The 19793-nt window shown below is 41.0% G+C and overlaps 1 protein-coding gene across 3 annotated transcripts in view; it reads left to right on the forward strand.

Moving 5' to 3' along the window:
- The first annotated feature begins 6240 nt into the window (after positions 1-6240).
- Positions 6241-19793, forward strand: part of LOC120301559 (sushi, von Willebrand factor type A, EGF and pentraxin domain-containing protein 1-like) — a 39611-nt gene continuing 26058 nt past the window's right edge. For 2 of the 3 annotated variants that reach the window (XM_039328964.1, XM_039328967.1), the window contains exons 1-6: positions 6241-6367; positions 7482-7673; positions 10686-10853; positions 12708-13380; positions 13915-16694; positions 17254-17479. In XM_039328964.1, coding sequence (XP_039184898.1) covers positions 7618-7673; positions 10686-10853; positions 12708-13380; positions 13915-16694; positions 17254-17479 — 3903 coding nt within the window. In that variant the 5' untranslated portion in view covers positions 6241-6367; positions 7482-7617. Of the gene's footprint in view, positions 6368-7481; positions 7674-10685; positions 10854-12707; positions 13381-13914; positions 16695-17253; positions 17480-19793 lie in introns of those variants that run through there. The other variant, XM_039328965.1, reaches the window with a different exon arrangement.

The following is a 19793-nucleotide window of genomic DNA, read 5'->3' on the forward strand; positions in this document are numbered from 1 at the left end:
AAGGACTGAATGTGTGTTTATTGTGGCCTCTAAGCTTTAACATATCAAAGAAGAGTAATTGCCTTTCATGTAGTTATCTGAAGTCTCCAGCCAGACGGAAGAAGAAAGGGGATGGAATTGTGATACTTGAAACTATCACTGGAAGGGGGGTTGATTGGGTGGGACTACTGGGGAACCCCTTAAAACCTTGAATGGGAGAGCTTGAACCCCAAGTCCTGTCTAGCATGCCTGCAACCATTTTCTCTTAAAAAAGGATTCCTGTTGGAAGAATTATTCCAAGAGTTCTGTCTTCTTAAGATGCAAAGTGGGGTGGGTCCTTACATTAGACAGGACTTGCAAAATTAATCCACCTGGAAGGAAGACCCTTGCCGGGGGATTTTGCAAAAATTTACCATGTCAGACAATGGAGCAAAAGAGGGGGAAAACTCCCTGGAAAGAGAGCCGCTGACCAGTTGGAACCTTGCCAGATGTTGGGATCCGAGAGGCCAGATTCCTCAGGAGAAGAAGTGGTGGAGACACAGGACCACACGCCTCGCTGGTCGATGGGCGTTGGACAGAAAAGTGAGTGGGGAAAGGAATCAAGAAAGGTGACCCTGAGACGGGGGACCAAGCAACCAGAATGGAAGCAGGAGATGGAGAAATCCCTGCACGCAAGTGAAAAGGGAGGAAGCTGGGCACCGTACTCAGACTGGATCCTAGAGAAAGCTATTGACCTGATGAAAAGAACTCTCAGCTCCCTAGGAGAGGAGAATCCTGAACCCTACGGCCGCCCCAGTTCCTGGAGCCGCAAAGGGAGAGACACCGAGGGGGACATGGAACCTGCAACCCCAGGGACATCTACTGATCCAGGAGCTCCCACCCCCTACCGGACCACAGATGGCAATCTGGACGGAAGACACTACCACCCACAACAGAGGCACCGATCCATTCCAAGACATCCACCGTTGAAGTGAAATTCAAAGGGGAGCCAACACGCTTGGGGTTTTTCCTAACCCAAGATCCTCAGCTACATGAGGAATATGGGCAGGACATTCCCAGCGACAAAGCCCGCATCCGGATCGTGCAATCTGCCCTGGATGGACCAGCTGCGGATTGGGTAGTGAACTTGCCTGACTCCAATGCCCCAGAACTCAGTAACTTCAACCGTTTCATGTCCTCTTTGAGAAGACGATTTGAAGACCCCCTGGCTGATCGCAAAGCCCGTGAAAGAATAACAACGATGAGGCAAGGCAAACGCCCAGTGGCCGAGTATACACAAGAATTCCGGGCCATTGCCAGCAAACTGAATTGGCCAGAAAACATCCTCCTTGGCCATTTCAAAGACGGACTAAACTATGATCTATATGAATGCTTTGCCTGCCCCGAGGGACCCACATCGACTTGAGGAATGGTACGTCTTTGCAGAGGAAGCAGAGATCGACATATTGAAGAGGCACCGCCGAGGAAACATGGACGCCGCCCCCCGCCCTGAATCTGACACACCAACCCGTTGAAATCATTGGATACCAGCCAAGAAGCAAATGGATGTTTCAAGTGTCGGAAGAGGAATGGCATCGACTGGTAGAATGCCGCTCAAAGGCCCCCCAGCACAACCCAAACAGAATCCCCATCACAAACCCGGAAAGTATTCAGCTAAGCCAAAACCAACGGCCATGAAATGATGGAAATTGCAAGAAACCCCCACCTCTGCTCACCAAGGGGAAAGGACTCCAGCCTACACCACAGGGCCGTTGGATGCCTCAGATGACAGCTCGGAGGGCGAACCCCTGGTAAGTGGATGCATCACACCCATCTTCAAAACAGTGACTATATTAATCCCCCCCATGCCCGAAGCTGTGAAGGTGAAGCCTTAATAGACTCTGGCTGTACCCGCTGCCTCATTAGCCCAACACTAGTGGGGAATCTGGGCATCCCATCCAGGAGACTGGAACAACCAATCTCATTTGGCCAGCTAGATGGATCCATAGCAGGGGGGGTGCCGGCTACCCTAGCCACTTTGCCAATACATCTCTCCCTGGGCAACCATGAAGAGGACTTAACGTTTGTGGTGACCCCAGGTATTGAATGCCCAATGATTCTAGGGATGGAATGGTTGAAAAAATGGAACCCCTGGGTAAATTGGAGGACGACAGAAATCAAATTCCCGAAGGGGGACCCTATGGACTTAAAACCCCAAGAGAGGCTACCAGAATCAAGAATAGAAAAAGCATCCATAGGAGAGGAAAAAAGATTAACAGAAAGACCAGAGGAATATAGGGACCTTGCTGAAGTCTTCAGTGAGGAGAGGGCGAATGAGCTTCCCCCCCACCAACCCACAGACTGTACCATTGAATTCAAGCCTGGGGCAAAACTCCCGAAGCCCAGATTATACTCCATGAGCCCAAAGGAGAAGGAGGAAATGGAAAGATTTATAAAAAAAAACCTGGAGATAGGGTTCATTGAGCCAGCCAAGCCTAAAGTGGCTGCCCCGGTCCTTTTTAGAGAGAAGAAGGATGGCTCTTTACGTTTATGCGTGGATTATAGGGCCCGATACAATCAGTGAAAGCAACCTAGACCCGCTGCCCCTCATGAAAGACATGCTGTCACACCTATCGAAAGGGAAAATTTTTCTAAACTAGACTTAAGGGAAGCTTACTATCGAGTGAGAATCAAGGAAGGGGACGAATGGAAGACTGCATTTAACTGCCCCATGGGGTGCTATCAATTCAAAGTCTTGCCATTTGGATTACAAGGGGGCCCTGCAGTCTTTATGCAATTAATCAATGACGTTCTAAAGGAGCACCTGTTTAAGGGGGTCCTTGTTTACTTGGATGACATTCGTTTCTTTAACCGAAAACATAAAGAAGAACACGTCAAACTTGTCAGAGCGGTTTTGTACAGAAGCTGCATCCGCCCACCTGATATGCCAAAACTCTCAAAGATGGGCTAATTCCACCAGAAAGGATAGACTACCTAGGCTATCGCATAGCCCCACAGGGCATTGAAATGGCCCAGCAAGAAGGTTCAGAGCATATTAGAATGGGCACCACCCCCACAATAAGCACTACAAAGTTCCTGGGCTTTGCAAATTTTTACCGGCCATTCATCGCTCCTCATTTGCACAGATACCTTGCCCCTCACTAACTACTAAAACGAAGGGAACATCCTCAGTAAAACTAAGCCAGGCCACTAACATGGACAATGGAGTGCCAAGCAGCGTTTGAGAGACTAAAGAGACGTTTTTCTGCCGAACCAGTACTAAGGCACCCAGACATGGACAAACCCTTCATAATACAGGCAGATGCAAGTGATGTGGCAGTGGGGGCTGTGCTATTACAAGAAAATGATGATGCAGTATTGCAACCCTGTGCATATACATCCAAGAAACTCACGGAAACAGAACAGCGCTGGCCCGTATGGGAGAAGGAGGCTTATGGTATACGTTGGGCATTACTCACATGGCGACAGTTCCTGGAAGGCAACAAAATCCCCTTCCAGGTGTGGACTGATCACAAAAATTTGGAAGCCCTGAAAACTTCCAGGAAACTCACTCCCAAACAAGCCCGCTGGTCCCAGCATTTTCACCAATTCCAATTTAAGCTCAAACATTTACCAGGAAGAAAGAACTTCCTGGCAGATGCACTATCTCGCATGCCCCAATATAACAGCGCACGAACCACAGACTCTAGACCAATAATGGCAGAGTCACAACTGGCAGCACCCGTAACCACAAGAACCCAAGCCAAATTAAAACCACAACTGGACAGCCAAGACTTGAATTGAATTCATAAAAAGTTTGGAAACAGATGATTGGTTTCCAGAAAACAAAAATGGTGCACCATGAAAACGGGTTGCCCTGGATAGGGTGAAAAGTTATATATACCAAACACTCAAAGAGTACTTTCATCACCTTTGCCATGACACAAAATCAGCAGGGCATTTTGGATTTGTAAAAACTTTACATTTAATTAAACGGCGATTTTGGTGGCATGACCCGAAAAGAGGACATTGAAAGTTATATAGCCATTTGTCCTAAATGTGCCACAGCAAGAGGTTGCAAGGGGAAAGTGCCAGACTATTGGCAACAGTGGCAAGTCCCTCGCCCCCTGGCGATAATAGCCATGGATTTTATAGTGGAATTGCCAAAAAGCATTGGATACTGTGGTCTGGAACGGTCACGACTTGTTTTCCAAACAGGTGCACTTTATCCCTTGCCAAAAGATTCCCACGGCAAAAGCCTTAGCAAAACTTTTCATCCAACACATTTACAGATTGCATGGGGCACCCCAACGCATCATCTCTGACAGGGGGGTGCAATTTACGTCTGCATTTTGGAAAGAATTTTTATCCCTCTTAGGAACCACTCAGGGACTGACATCTAGCCACCACCCTCAAGGAAATGGGGGGGCTGAAAAAATGAACTCAGTACTTAAGCAATATTTAAGATGTTTTCTTAGTTTCCAGCAGACCGATTGGGCGGACTTACTCCCCTTTGCAGAAGTTGCCTACAATAATGCAGTCCACTCCAGCACAGGTTACACTCCTTTTCAAATAGCCACCGGTCAAAGTTTCAACCCCCTGCCAGAATTAACCCCAAACGAACCAACGATCCCCTCGCTGAAAGAATGGATGGAAAAATTACAAAACACCTGGCCAATAGTCAGAAAAGCACTAGATGAAGCTAGGCAGGCTTACAAAACACAAGCCGATAAAAAAAGGGTTTAGCCTACACCATTCATTATAGGAGAGATGGTGTACTTATCTACAAAATACCTAAAGTCCCTACAGCCCTGTAAAAAACTTGGACCAAAATACATAGGACCTTTTCCAATTAAAAGAATCATAAATCCAGTAACAGTAGAATTAGAATTACCCAAAAATCTCAGGCAAATACATCCAATTTTTCATTGCAGCTTGCTGAAAAGAGAGCATCAGTCACCTCTACGGCCAAAAATCCCCCCCCCACACCTCCAATCATGGTGGAGGGCGAACAACACTTCGAAATAAAAGAGTTCCTTGACTCTAGGAGATATCATGGAGCAACTCAGTACCTAGGTGCCTGGAAACACCTCCCTCCCTCACAAAATGAGTGGGTCCATAAACGTCATGTCAGAGCCCCGAAGCTATTGAAGAAGTTTCACACAGAGTATCCTAACAAGCCTAACTAAAATTTTTACTTGCGTTTTCTTTCAGGTGGATCTCTCTTATTGTTAAGAGGGGCCGGATGTCAGAATCCAATTATATTTCCTCTTTAAATTATCAAATATAGAAACTCCCAATTCTGCCTTCTCTGGATTCTGCCATAAGAGGGAGAGAAGGGGGAGAGCAAAGGGGCTTTATGGCCCTCACTTCCTTCTTTACACTTCAAAGAGCTGAATGTGTGTTTATTGTAACCTCGAAGTGTTAGCATACCAAAGGAGAGTAATTGCCTTTCATGTAGTTATCTGAAGTCCCCATCCAGACGGAAGAAAGAAGAAAGGGAGTGGAATTGTGATACTTGAAACTATCACTGGAAGGGGGGTTGATTTGGTGGGACTACTGGGGAACCCCTTAAAACCTTGAATGGGAGAGCTTGGACCCCAAGTCCTGTCTAGCATGCCTGCAACCATTTTCTCTTAATAAAGGATTCCTGTTGGAAGAACTATTCCAAGAGTTCTGTCTTCTTAAGATGCAAAGTGGGGTGGGTCCTTACAGTATGTTTTGAATACTTATTATGATACAGATAGAAATCATGACAGCCTGGGGTAGGGAATTCACATATTATTTATAAGGAAAAAAATGTTCCTAAACATGATACTTAAGAGTTCATAGATTTCCTTTCATAGGTACTAGTACTGGGGTTTATAACTTAAATAGATGTTGTTATTGATAGAGACTTCCAGTGCTGTTTTCAGTTGTGATTATTTAGTTGCAGACGTATCAATAATTCACACTTAAGATGGCTGTACAGCCATTGCTTCTCATAAAGGAAAGGGAAATATTCCTAAGTCATTCAATGAAGTGATAGTGGAGCACCAGCATTATCTGAAATTGTGTAAAAACTATTGGATATTGGACATCTCTGTTGCATTCCAGAAATGCAATAAGAATGAAATTCTTTCTGAATTTCTGTTCCACCTACATATCTTTTTGTTCCAAATTTACCTTCTAATAGTATAAGATCTTTCTGTTCTCCAGCTATTTAATACTGACATTTAGTGTGATTTCCATTTCCCTTTTGGGGGTGTAGCAATGCTATAGCAATATATTTTTCATAATTTTGCGTAATCCAAATGATTGTTTTAATCTTTTTTTTTCTTTAAGCTATTTCCTGTGGTGTTCCACCCCTCCCTAAAAATGGTGCAATTGATGGCTCCAGATTTACATTTGGTAGTAAAGTAACGTTCAGGTAGGAAATCATTATATCTGGAACTCGTTACTTGGCAACAAATATGGAAAATATATAATAATCATTAGGGAAAAAATTAATAAAATATGTGATGTATTTATATAAGAGATAACTACAAAGTATTTATTTATTCATATCCCACCTTTATTGTGAGTACAAATAACTCAAGGCAGGGAATATATCCAACATATCTTCCTCTCCTATTTTCTCCACAACAAATCTGTGAGGTGGATTGGGCTGTGGTACTGAAAATACTGAAGTGCATATTGTTATTGAAAAAACTATCTGCTTCTCTCTGTGAAATTATCAAGTCACATATTTTGCATTTTGGAAGAAGCTGGACATTAATACAGGTAGTCCTCAAGTTACAGTGTAATGGAGCCTGCACATTACACTTGTAGCTCGAAAAGTAGAGTGAATCTCTACTTTTGTAGAGTGAATCTCGTACCTCGAACAAGATCACTTCCTTGCTCGTTAAAACACATATGGCTCATTAAGTGCACGTGAGGTATCTCAGGGTGGGGAAGGCCATGAGGGGCTATTGATGGAACAGGCCCCCAAGGCCTCCCCGATCCACTAAGATACCGCATGCTTCCCCCCTTGATTCTTGCTGCACCAGACTCATTTACCTTGAAAAGATCTGTCTCCTCTCTGCCGCGGGTCCTGCTTTTGAGGGACAGGAGAGTTGATGGAAACCCCTGTAATATCGTGCAAGTTCAGGCACCAATCCTCTTTCTCAGAGGATTCTCACGCTGTTTGCAGTGCCTCCCTCCTGCTTCCCCCCCAACTCCAGAGCCACGCAGCCACTGCTCCCGGAATGAAAATTGGGGGGGGCTTCTGCATGCCTCCATAGGTTGGATCCAGTCATTGGAGGACTGCTTCAAGCCGTTTGCACCCAGAAAGGAGCTTCGATGGCTGGATCCAAGCCTCAGAGGGGTCTTCCAAGCCGTTTGCACCAGGAACGGAGGTTGGGGAGGGCTTCTGCATGCCTCCGTAGGTGGGATCCAACCACTTGCAGTTTTACATTTGAGAAATTGAGCTAATACATCAGGAGAAATACTGTGAAACAGTCATGTACCAAAATATATTTATACCTATTTTTTTCTACCTACAGATGTGATGAAGGATACGTTTTAGTGGGTGAAGCAGAAGCAACATGTCTAGCAAACGGCAGATGGAACCATTCTTCCCCGTTTTGTGAATTAGTACAATGTCCCCTCCCAAAAGAAATAAAGAATGGAAAATATATCATGAATGGTGTGATGTACCTTTCTAATGTATCTTACACATGTGATGTGGGATACAGGTAATCAGAAAACCAGGATTTATTTGGTATATACTGCAGAAGAAAAACTAACATGTATTTATGAATTGAAAAGATAAGGCAAAATGTTCCATATGGAATTTGAACTTCTTTTTATTATTTGGTGCCGTATATTATTGCACATTGGAAGGTTATATGAAATTAGTCATTATTAACATTTGTTCAGAATTTAAACTTAAATTTTAAAAGTCTCACTGGGAAGTCTTGAAATGTGGATCAAAACAGTCCATGTTACCTTGAACCCCAATAAAATCTGAAAGGTATCTTAATGCTTAGGATTTTTTTTTCCTTCCTAGTAAAACTGATAAGATTTAACTAGATATCCATTTGGAAGGCTGGTAAGATTGTTCATTTGTTCGTTAGCACGTGTGTTCTGCTTTTTTCAAAGACATCAGGCTGCTAACATCAGACAGTTAAAAACATGAGACTAGTAATATTATTAGAAACCATAAAATGAGTAATAAAAGCTCAAAAATGTTATCACCTGTGTAAGCTTAAAAAAACAATTCCTGCCATTCCTCTTGATCTCCAGAAACTCACCGAAGTCATCAAATCTTAGTTGCTCAACAAAATGACAGGCATGTTCATGGCTTACAGATTACTGCAAGGAAGGAGCAGCTAGTAGTGACTTGGGAGGAATAAGGAGTCAGATAGATGGAAACAGGGTTGCTGTAGAGACAGTGCAGTTCAGCCAATAACCTGGAAAGCCGTATGTCCATATTTGTTCTGTCAAGCTATTCCCACAGTCAAAATCTTCTGAAGCGATCCCAGTATGATGAAATATCACTAAAGGCACAATGAACAATCAAACATTATACTACTAACACTGAAAATTCTGCTTCTTGTGATGGAAAAAAAATTCACAGTTTCTATTTAAGAGATGATGAATACAGGTAGTCCTTGGCTTACAAGTGGTCCTTTAGCAACCATTTAAAGTTACAACTGACCCTCAAAAGCTATTGATCATTTTTGAAGTTACAATAGACCCCTCGAAAGCTATTTACAATCCATTTCAAAGTTATGATAGATGTGTGTACACACATACACATATGCATACAAACCCAGAGTCATGTGATTACAGTTTGGGTGTTTAGCAACCTGCTGACCTATATGGCTGTTTGCCGAATCTGTGGTCACATGACTGATTTGTGACTTTGTTGGTGGTTTCTGGCATTTACTTACGGTTTCCAGCAAAAAAAAACACCCATTGGGAAAAATTGATTTGCTTAACAACTGCTTCACTCACTTAACAACCATCACAAAATTGTCAAAAAAATGAGCCTGGTCACCTGCTGCCTCATGTACAACCACAATTACTTACAATTTACTTTTGGGTTGAATTACAATCGTAAGACAAGGAGTACCAGTATCTAATTGGTTAGGTGATAATTGGAGAGTTCATTGGATAATTGGATCGCTTCAGAAGATTTTGACTGTGGGAATAGCTTGACAAAACAAATATGGACCTACAGCTTTCCAGGTTATTGGCTGAACTGCACTCTGACTTTCCAGCAAACCTGTTCCCATCAATCTGACTCCTTACTCCTCCCAAGTCACTGCTAATTAGACAAATGTGAATTAGACAAACAATACTTGTTTCTAACTGATAGGATCAGTTCAAGTTATTACCAAGTTGTGAAAAAAAATCCTTGTTTTATAGATTAAAATTATGAAAATAATATGATTGCAAAATCTGGTATTCTTTGACACCACGGAATCTGGGACATATTTTTTTTCTCTTCCTATCCAGAAATCATTTTGAATAGTGAATTTTGACAACTGAATTTTGAGCTTTATAAACTCAGGACTTTTTGAAAGTGTAAAAAGTACAATTACAGTGCTCTTTTACTATTTTATAATTTGAAGAAAAATGTTGATAAATAGTTAGCCATTCTACTGTGATGAATATCTTCATAAGATCTGCTTCACTTTGATTTTCTTTTCCTCTTGCAAATTGAAACAAACAATGCATTTATTTTTCTGTTTTGAAGATTACTGGGTTTTTTTTACATATACAAAAAAAAAATCTCTTCCAAGTTTCATCAAACAAGTTTTGTGGAATGTTACTGTTAACTATTTTTGTTGTTTTTTATTTCATTTGTCTTACTCCCTTAGTATAGTGATTCGCTTTCAAATTATGTGCTCATTTTTTTATATATATATATTTTTTGCATAAAAACAGTTTTCTGTATTTTGAGATTCTGTATTTGGTGAGACACTAATCATCAAGCCTAAAGAGAGAACATAGCTGCTTTAATGAACTAACTCATTAAAGCAGCACATGTTTTCAGGTTGAAAAATGACATGGCCTTTTTAATGAGCGGCAGAGGGCGATCTTGGCAAATGAGTTTCAAAATACTGTTTTCTAATCATTTCTGAGATGTGCACTGACTCAACACGGTTATTCAAGATTTGTGTTCCAAAGGTTATTACTTACAATTCAGAAATGGTGCACAGGCAGTCCTTGACTTACGACCACAATTGAGCCCAACATTTCTGTTGCTAAGTAAGGCAGTTGTTAAGTGACTTTTGCCACATTTTACAATCTTTCTTGCCACGGTTGCTAAGCGAAACACTGCAGTTGTTAAGTTAGTAATACGGTGGTTCAGTGACTCTTCCCCGTTGTCTTTGCTTGTCAGAAGGTCACAAAAGACGATCACATGAACCCAGGACATTGCAGCCATGATAAATACATGCCAGTTGCCAAGCGTCCAAATTAGGATGCTGCAATGGTCATAAATGTGAAAAATGGTCATAAGTCACTTTTTTTCAGTGTTGTAGCTTCAAGCGGTCACTCAATGAATAGTCATAAGTTGAGGACTACCTGTATATACCCTTGGACTGATTGTTAATCAAAGTTGAACAATTTCAACAAATCCTCAAATGAAAAAGAACATTTGTTGACCTACTTGGACAGAAAGACCTTTTTTTTCCCCCCTACTTTTTTATCTTACCCACTATCTACTCTATGTTGTTTATTTATTTGTTCCTCAGTCTACAAGGACCATCTGTGCTTGTATGTGAAGCTTTAGGTAACTGGAGCAGTTCACCTCCTGATTGTGAGATCATTTCTTGTGGCCTTCCTCCAGTAATCAAAGATGCTGTTATTACTGGAAACAACTTTACCTTTGGGAATACTGTCACTTACACGTGTAAGGAAGGGTACGTAAATCAGCATTAGATTCGAACTCTAGTAGTATCGTTTGATGAAATGTTATTAATAATTCTGTGGCTTTTTTTCTAAATCCATATTTCTGTATTAACCTAAGACAGGTTTCTCAAGGTTTTGCACCGCTGCAAATTTATTGTTTTAAGAACAATAAATAACTTTGTGTAATCCTCCATGAACCTAAATAACGATACCGTTAAGGTTGGGATTGGGCAAAGAATGATATCATTTCATTTTAATCATTCATTTTAAATCCGCATATCACAGGGCTTTTCAAACTTCATGGCCTCTCAGAGCAGCCAGATGCTATGCTGGCTCAGTAAAATGGTTTGAAAAATATGAGAGAGGAAAATGTGTTTCCCACTCCATAAAAGATTATTAAGATTGTGCAGCAATTAAGACTCAAAGGGCAAGATGTAACATACTGTATGTGTGGATTTATGCAATATTTGTTGGGAATATCTTAAAATGTTTGCATTTTTTTAGAGCTTACTCAGTACCTGGATTTCAGGTTGATGACAGATGCTACATGCATGATATATTGCAGCCATGATAAATACATGCCAGTTGCCAAGCGTCCAAATTAGGATGCTGCAATGGTCATAAATGTGAAAAATGGTCATAAGTCACTTTTTTTCAGTGTTGTAGCTTTTATTCATATTTTGTTCTTTAAATCCAGATCATTGTGCCAAACTGTATGCGTTGCCAAGGAAGCTTTCTAAGTAGTTGAGAAACTCAGGGAGAAATTGTCATTGTACATTCAAAAAGTAAAATTGCATTACTGCAGACTTCCACCTTTGTTCCTATTCAAAAGAATGCCCCAAACCTGGATTTCTGATTTGTTTTTTAAATGGACCATTAAACCAGGGAACTTACTTGATTAAAGCAAGAAAGCAAGCAGGCAGGATTTTGGGAACTAACATCTCCAGATGGGATCAAAGAATTAATTTATTGAAAAGCAGGAACAGGTGGTTCTTGAAAATCAACTAGGATAGAAAAATGGCTACCTGTTTCTGTTTATTTCAGCTTCTAGAAGGGCAAGAGATTAGTTCTTTTTTAAGAATGATTTATCCAATAATCCATTCTTGCAAACGTTCAATGTTTTGAGATAGATAGATAGATAGATAGATAGATAGAGATACAGATACAGATACAGATATAGATATATAGAGAGATGTATTCCTCTATAGATACCTTTTGTTCTCTTTCCCCCCAAAACTGCATCCAAGGAACTTTGTGGGGATATATATATACAATATGGAGGCATATGAGAATATTCTATATCTGCAATTTTCTATTATTATTGTCATGGTAAAAGAGAATTATCTGGAGGGAGGGGCAGGGAAGGCACAGCTTGCAGCTTCATAAAGTTCAAAGAAAGAAATTCAGGAAAAAACCCTCCATAACTTTTCAGACTCTACAAGACGGCAGGAGATTTGTACAATCCAACCTGCAAGATTCTGTCAATGTGGCCTTACAATAAAGTCGAATTAGCGCATCTGGTCATGTTTTCTGTCTGGTATACCTGAGAAGGCTGACGATTACATACAGTGCAGCTGAAGTTGTCTCCGTTCTTTAAAAAAAAAAAATGAAAACATTCTATGAAATTGATTGGAGTTAAAAGTGCTTAATTAAAGTTCTTGATAGTACACTTTTTTTAAAAAAAAACACGCATTGGATTATTTGCAATAACAATGCATTTTTACCTATTAGCCAGTTTGACAGTGACCTTGGAATGTGGCTTTCCCCCTGTAGTCTATGAGTTAGAAATCCATTTGTATAAGGCAATAAAAATTGTCTACTCAGTCCTTAGGAATCTATCCCTGCTGTTTTTTTCTTACCCATAGCTACACATTACTCGGCCCTGACACTGTGTCATGTTTGTCCAACGGCAAGTGGAACCTCAGTCAACAACAGTGTGTGGCAGTGTCATGCGATGAACCGCCTCCCGTGGAACATGCTTCTCCAGAGAGTGGTCATCGATTATTTGGTGATATAGCCATCTACTATTGCTCGGATGGGTACAGTCTGGCTGGCAATTCCCAGTTACTTTGTAATGCCCAGGGCAAATGGATGCCCCCTGAAAACCAAGATATTCCTGAATGCATAGCTGACTTCTGTGAGAGACCAGAGTCTGTATCATACAGCATCTTGGAATCTTCAAATAAGGCCAGATTTGCAGCTGGGTCAGTTGTGAGCTTCAAGTGTACGGAAGGTTTCGTTTTAAACACATCTGCTAAAATAGAATGTATCCGAGGTGGTCAGTGGAACCCGTCTCCCTTGGCCATCCAGTGCATCCCTGTTCGTTGCGGAGAACCAGCGAGCATTGCAAATGGGTATTCCATTGGCACCAATTACAGTTTTGGAGCCATTGTGGCTTATAGCTGTATTAGAGGCTACTATATTAAAGGAGAGAAGAAGAGAACGTGTGAAGCAACAGGAACGTGGAGTGGTACTATGCCAACTTGTCATCCAGTGTCCTGTGGTGAGCCACTAAAACTTGCAAATGGAATAATTAAGGTATTGGTACAGTCTTGAATGTAAGAAAATAATGTTTGTGCGTTTGGTGCAGTCAACATGCTGTCTGAAATCCTGAAAGCTTATTAAAGATCCTAAGATCCTGAAAGCTTACTAAAAGTGAGCTGAAGTTTGTAATTTTGAGGATGTATTCATGTTAGGTAAAATCAGAAATGTGGTGCCATATGATAGCTGCAATATTTACCCCACTGATACTTTCAAATCTGGGAAACTTTTCAGTAGGTAAGCAAGCAGATTTGCAGTAGTGCTAGAAATATTTGATTGTTCTGCATAAGCACTGAAAGAGAACTAAATCTATATATACATGCACATACACAGACACATTTTAAATACAGATACATACTTCATGTTTGTCAAAGCTTTGTAAACTAACATATTTCATTAACTGGCTGCCGAAAGCTTACATTGTGCCATTTTTTTAAAGTGAGGGATAAGTTAGCTACTGTTCTGTAGCATCAGATTGTCAAGACTTTGATCACTTTATCAGCTATAACATTTATTTCATCCATTTTGCAGAATATGACAGGACGATTCTTTGGAAGTGAAGTGACATACCAATGTAATGAAGGTTACCAGTTGACTGGAAGTTCAAGATTACTTTGCCAGTCAAACCGTCAGTGGTACAGTGAAGTACAACCTTCTTGCGTGATCCTCAATTGTCGAGAACCACCTACCTTCCAGCATGGATTCAGCAAGGGAAAAAAATTTGAAGTGGGAACCAAAGTCAGTTTTTTTTGTGATGAAGGCTATGAATTGATTGGAGATATTTCTTGGACCTGTCAGAAATCTGGAATGTGGAACAAAAAACAAAGCCCCCAATGTATCCCAACCAAGTGTCCAGAGCCACCATTAACTGAGAATCAACTTGTCTTGAAAGAGATGGCTGACCAAGTAGGGATAGTGCAGTTGTCATGCAGAGAAGGCTTTATTTTGTATGGGGCTTCCATCCTAAGATGTTTGTCATCCCAACGGTGGAATGACACTTTTCCTGTCTGCAAAATGGTACTCTGTCATAGGCCTCCTTATATTCCTTTTGGGGACTCCGTGGTGTCTTCTCTGCATTTTGGTAGCAAGGTGAGCTATACATGTATGGATGGATTTTTGCTCAAGGGAACGTCTACCATTATTTGCCAAGCAGATGGTACATGGAGTTCTCCGCTTCCAGAATGCATTCCTGTGGAGTGCCCGCAGCCAGAGGAAATTCAGAATGGTATTGTAGATGTACAAGGCCTTACCTATCTCAGCACAGCACTATATAGCTGTAAACCAGGTTTTGAATTAATGGGAAACACAACAATTCTTTGTGGAGAAGATGGACGTTGGCTTGGAGGAGAGCCTTCTTGCAAACCCATTGAATGTTCCAAACCCAGAGAGATTAAGAATGGTCGGTATTCATATGTTGATCTACACTACAGACAGACAATTACCTATTCATGTGACAGAGGATTCCGGCTTGAGGGGCAGAGAGTTCTAACGTGCTTGGAAACAAGGGAGTGGAATACAGGGGCTCCATCTTGTAGACCAATTAATTGTGATCCTCCTCAACCTATTGATAATGGGTTTGTAGAAGGTGCAGATTACAGCTATGGTGCCATGGTTATATACAGCTGTATTCCAGGATTCCAGCTTTCTGGTCTTGCGATGCAAGTCTGTGAGGAATCAGGATGGTCTAGTGTTAGTCCAGTGTGTCTACCAACTGATTGTGGCCTTCCTCCCCATATAGACTTTGGGGGATATGTAACAATCCGCAGTGAAGAAAAGCATTTTGGCCAAGAAGATGTATTCGAAGAGAGCTTACTTATGGCTAGCCAGTCTTATTTATCTCCAAAAGAAACACAACATTCCTCAAAAGTCATTAATAGCTTGCCACTATCCAGCTATTTATATGGCACTGCAGTGTTGTATAGTTGCTATTCAGGGTATGAACTCTTAGGAAATTCCGTGCTAGCGTGCCAAGAAGATGGAATGTGGAATGGTAGTGCTCCTGCCTGTGTTTCCATTCAATGTGAATTACCACTGTTCCCAGACAATGGCTTTGTACATTTTACAGAGAACACTGTTGGTAGTACAGTGAAATATTCTTGTAAGCCAGGGTATAAGTTGATTGGATCCAATACAAGACACTGTACGTCTAGGAGACAGTGGAGTGATTCAGCACCAACCTGCAAGATAATATCATGTGCAGTGCCTAGCAGACCCATGAATGGCATAATAAAAGGAGAATCTTACACCTATGGTAGTGTGGTCCAATATGATTGTGATCATGGGTTTCAGCTAAATGGCTTACATAAGAGAACCTGCCAGTCTGATCAAAAATGGGATGGAAATGAGCCACTATGCATTCCCACTTCCTGTGGCCAAGCTCCCTATTTAGAGAACGGTGAAGTGAGTGGAGAAGAATACACATACCAAAACTATATTGAATACAGCTGCAAAGAAGGTTTTCTGTTGGAAGGGGACCAGAAGAGTGTTTGTCTTGCAGATGGAAACTGGAGCGGGAACACTCCAGTGTGTAGGCCAGTTCAGTGTTCTGAACCAGTGAAACTTGTTCATGGCCAGATAATTGGATCAGAATTTGGCGTTGGAAAGAGAATTAAGTATTTCTGTGATGAAGGATATATATTGCATGGCACACTCCTTCGTACCTGCCAGGCTAATGGAACATGGGATAAAGAACCTCCATTCTGTGAACCCGTTGACTGTGGGCCTCCTGAGGACATCTCTCATGGTTTCCTGAATGGTTCTGTCTTTAGTTTTGGGGAATATGTAGAGTATGTTTGCTTCCCTGGTTATGAGTTGCAAGGTAACCCAGTGAGGCAATGTCAGTCAAATGGTTTATGGAGTGGAAGACCCTCTTCTTGTCTGCTTTGTGAGTGCCCTATACCCACCATTCAGAATGGGATAATTATAGGTAACCATTTTGGCTGTGGCAAGAAGATAGAATTTCAATGTCTAGAAGGTTTCAAACTGCTAGGACCTTCAGAAATCACATGTGAAGCTATTGGCAGATGGAGTTCTGGCTTTCCGCATTGTGGGCTCATTTCCTGTGGCCCTCCACCTGTGATTCCCAATGCTTTTATCAATGGAGGCAGTTCAGTGGATCAAAACACCATAATTTATAATTGTGAAATGGGTTATGTGATGCAAGGAAGCTCGGAATTGACTTGTACAGAAACGGGAGTCTGGAGTAGGCCATACCCAAATTGCACTTTACTGACTTGTGGACCACCACCTACTGTGCCTCATGCGGTTGCTTTTGGAGAATCAGAAGACTATGGAAGTAAAGTTCAATACAGGTAAGAAGTGTTGATAGTTTCACATTAGGATGGATGGATGGGTGGGTGGATGGATGAATGGATGGATGGCTAAGAGTTTCACAGAGTCTAGAGTTCTCTAATACAAAATAATTTCTGAATTACATTGTCAGGAGTTCTCCGCCATTAATCAGGACTTATACATCCAAATAGGTTGTCCTCAATTGCATTGCAGTAATTAGCTTTTGAATCAATAAGATGCAATTCTGCAGAACACTATCCGAAACAGAATGAGGCATAGCCAGGAAGCGTAGCAATACTCAGTTCCAGCTATTAGATGAAACTCTCTATGAATGATGTAGTCAGTGTGTTACCACTATAGATGTAATTGTTATCAGTCATATTAATTGTCAGGGTCACCTCTTGTTGGTGACTGTTTCTAAGCTTGTTCTTCCAACAAACAAACATTTGCAAGAGTAGGTCCCTGAAGGTAGTTTGTTTTTTTTAACTGAAATTGCCAGGCACATAATTAAAGGTGCAGAATGATTAATGTGGAATGTACAACAATTCATATGGGTGACAAATATTTATCTTGTTTCAGATGTCTGGAGGGCTATGTGGTAGAGACAGAAGTGGATATATGTACCTGTCAGGAAGATGGGCACTGGTTCCCTAACACTATTTCCTGTTGTCCCAGAAAATGTCCCATGCCACCCAATGTAACCAATATTATTATTTCTGATACTGAATTTACTGTGAATAAAAGCATTACCTTATCATGTCCAGAAGGCTATTTTTTGATGGGTACCAGCACCTCCACTTGCCAGGTAAATATTTTTTTTTCTCCAATCTGTTTTGGTTATAAAAAGCCCTGTCTTATAGCCATATATCAATACTGAGAGTCTGCCACTAGTGTTGTGTTTATTATAAAGAACCGCACCAAAACTGTTTTCAAAATTATTCTGCCCTTTAAGCTTTTGAATGCCAATAAGGGAAAACCTGGATTCACTACAACTATTGTTTTACAAGATCTTGCAAGATATTTTGAAATGTCTCTTCAGCCAGTTAAAAATCAAGAATGCTCAGAAGGTCACATTCCTCTGACTTAGGTAGCAAAGATCATATTTACCATAAAATAGAGGCAATTTGTTTATTTTGCTTTGGGATAAAGATGGTTAAAATTGTATGGTCCTGCCCTCAGTAATTTTTTCTAATGCATTTTGTCTGTCAATGCATTTCATCCTGTGTAATGATTCTGCAGGCATCAACAAAAAAATGATTAACAGGTTTATTATTGAGAATGGAATGACACAGGTTTCAGAATGTTCAGAATAAAATAGAATGTGATATAATAATTTAGAAGAAAAACTTGCTCCTAGTATTTGCTGCTAGTTCTTTCAATAACCTGATATTTGCAATGTTTCAAAAATAATCCAACCCAATAATAACCTCGTGTGAAATAATCTTGTTCTGCTGACATATGTGCTATCCAAAAAAAACAGAAATCATACTTCCCTTTGTATTAATCTACTGTAGATCTTTGACCCCTATACATTACTGTGCTGCATATCCACAGTTCCTGAAATACCTCAACGTTCCTGTAAATATTCTTGCATGCACTCTTATACAATTCTGTTTTCTTTCCCTTTTTCAAACCCATCAGTGTACTTTTAATTGAAGTAACATGTAAGCAATTGGCAGCAAACAAATGCCATGCTACATTGCCTATAGCTGGAGTGCAGACAGCTGGAGTACACCGTTTGACATTACAACTAAGTTATGAAATTTACCAGTTGTGGGCTTTCACACGCCCAGCGGGTCTCCCATGAGTGTAGAAGAACAGACACGAACACGTGGTTTCCTCGGGATGGGAGCCCCGAACAAAGCCGAAGCATCCTTTTTATTGCGTTATCAGAAGGCGGGTTTATATGCACCTCGTGACCACATCACACCAATCACACTGTTGCAACACAGCATATTAGCATATTACACGTGCTACAGTTTTGTTTTGCTCACATCCCTATACAGCTGTTACACCCGGCACCAATAACGCACCAAACACATTCCTTTGCACCGCACGGCACTTCTTGGTATTCTCTCGAACTTTTTGACTTCCGTCTTCCTTATACCTTGGCCTACTGCAGCTGATGACTCAGCCTCACAGGCCAGATAACCCAATAACTCCAACAATAATTTAGAAGAAAAACTTGCTCCTAGTATTTGCTGCTAGTTCTTTCAATAAACTGATATTTGCAATGTTTCAAAAATAATCCAACCCAATAATAACCTCGTGTGAAATAATCTTGTTCTGCTGACATATGTGCTATCCAAAAAAACAGAAATCATACTTCCCTTTGTATTAATCTACTGTAGATCTTTGACCCCTATACATTACTGTGCTGCATATCCACAGTTCCTGAAATACCTCAACGTTCCTGTAAATATTCTTGCATGCACTCTTATACAATTCTGCTTTCTTTCCCTTTTCCAAACCCATCAGTGCACTTTTAATTGAAGTAACATGTAAGCAATTGGCAGCAAACAAATGCCATGCTACATTGCCTATAGCTGGAGTGCAGACAGCTGGAGTATACCGTTTGACATTACAACTAAGTTATGAAATTTAACAACACATGTAACATGTGTTATATTTTCCCTGTTTGCTAAAATAGCAAGAGCACTGTTCTGCACAAAGGAAAATAAAAAGTGTTCCGTAACATTACAAGGAGTTTGTTTTGTTTGTTGTTTTTATTAGTATTTGTATTAGGTTTTTCTCCCTGTTTTTATTTTGTACGGGGGGGGGGATGCAATGGCTCAGCAGTTGAAGATGCTCAGCTTGTCAACTGGAAAGTTAACAGTTCAGGTTCAAGACCTGGGCGCCATGTGACAAGGTGAGCTCCTGTTCCTTGCCCCAGTTCCTGTCCACCTAGCAGTTCGAAAGCATGCAAATGTGACTGACAAATAAGTACAACTTCAGTGAGAAGGTAACCGTGTTCTGTGCACCTTGGCGTATAGTCCTGCTGATCACATGACCACGGAAGTGTCTTCGGACAATGCTGGCTTCCTCGGCCAAGAAACAGAAATAACCTCACCCACCCTAGAATCAGACATGACTGGATAGGAAAACCTTTACCTTTTATT

Source organism: Crotalus tigris, unplaced genomic scaffold (genome assembly GCF_016545835.1).
Source record: "Crotalus tigris isolate CLP2741 ecotype Arizona unplaced genomic scaffold, ASM1654583v1 scf7180000024386.1433019, whole genome shotgun sequence".
Classification (NCBI taxonomy): Eukaryota; Metazoa; Chordata; class Lepidosauria; order Squamata; family Viperidae; genus Crotalus; species Crotalus tigris.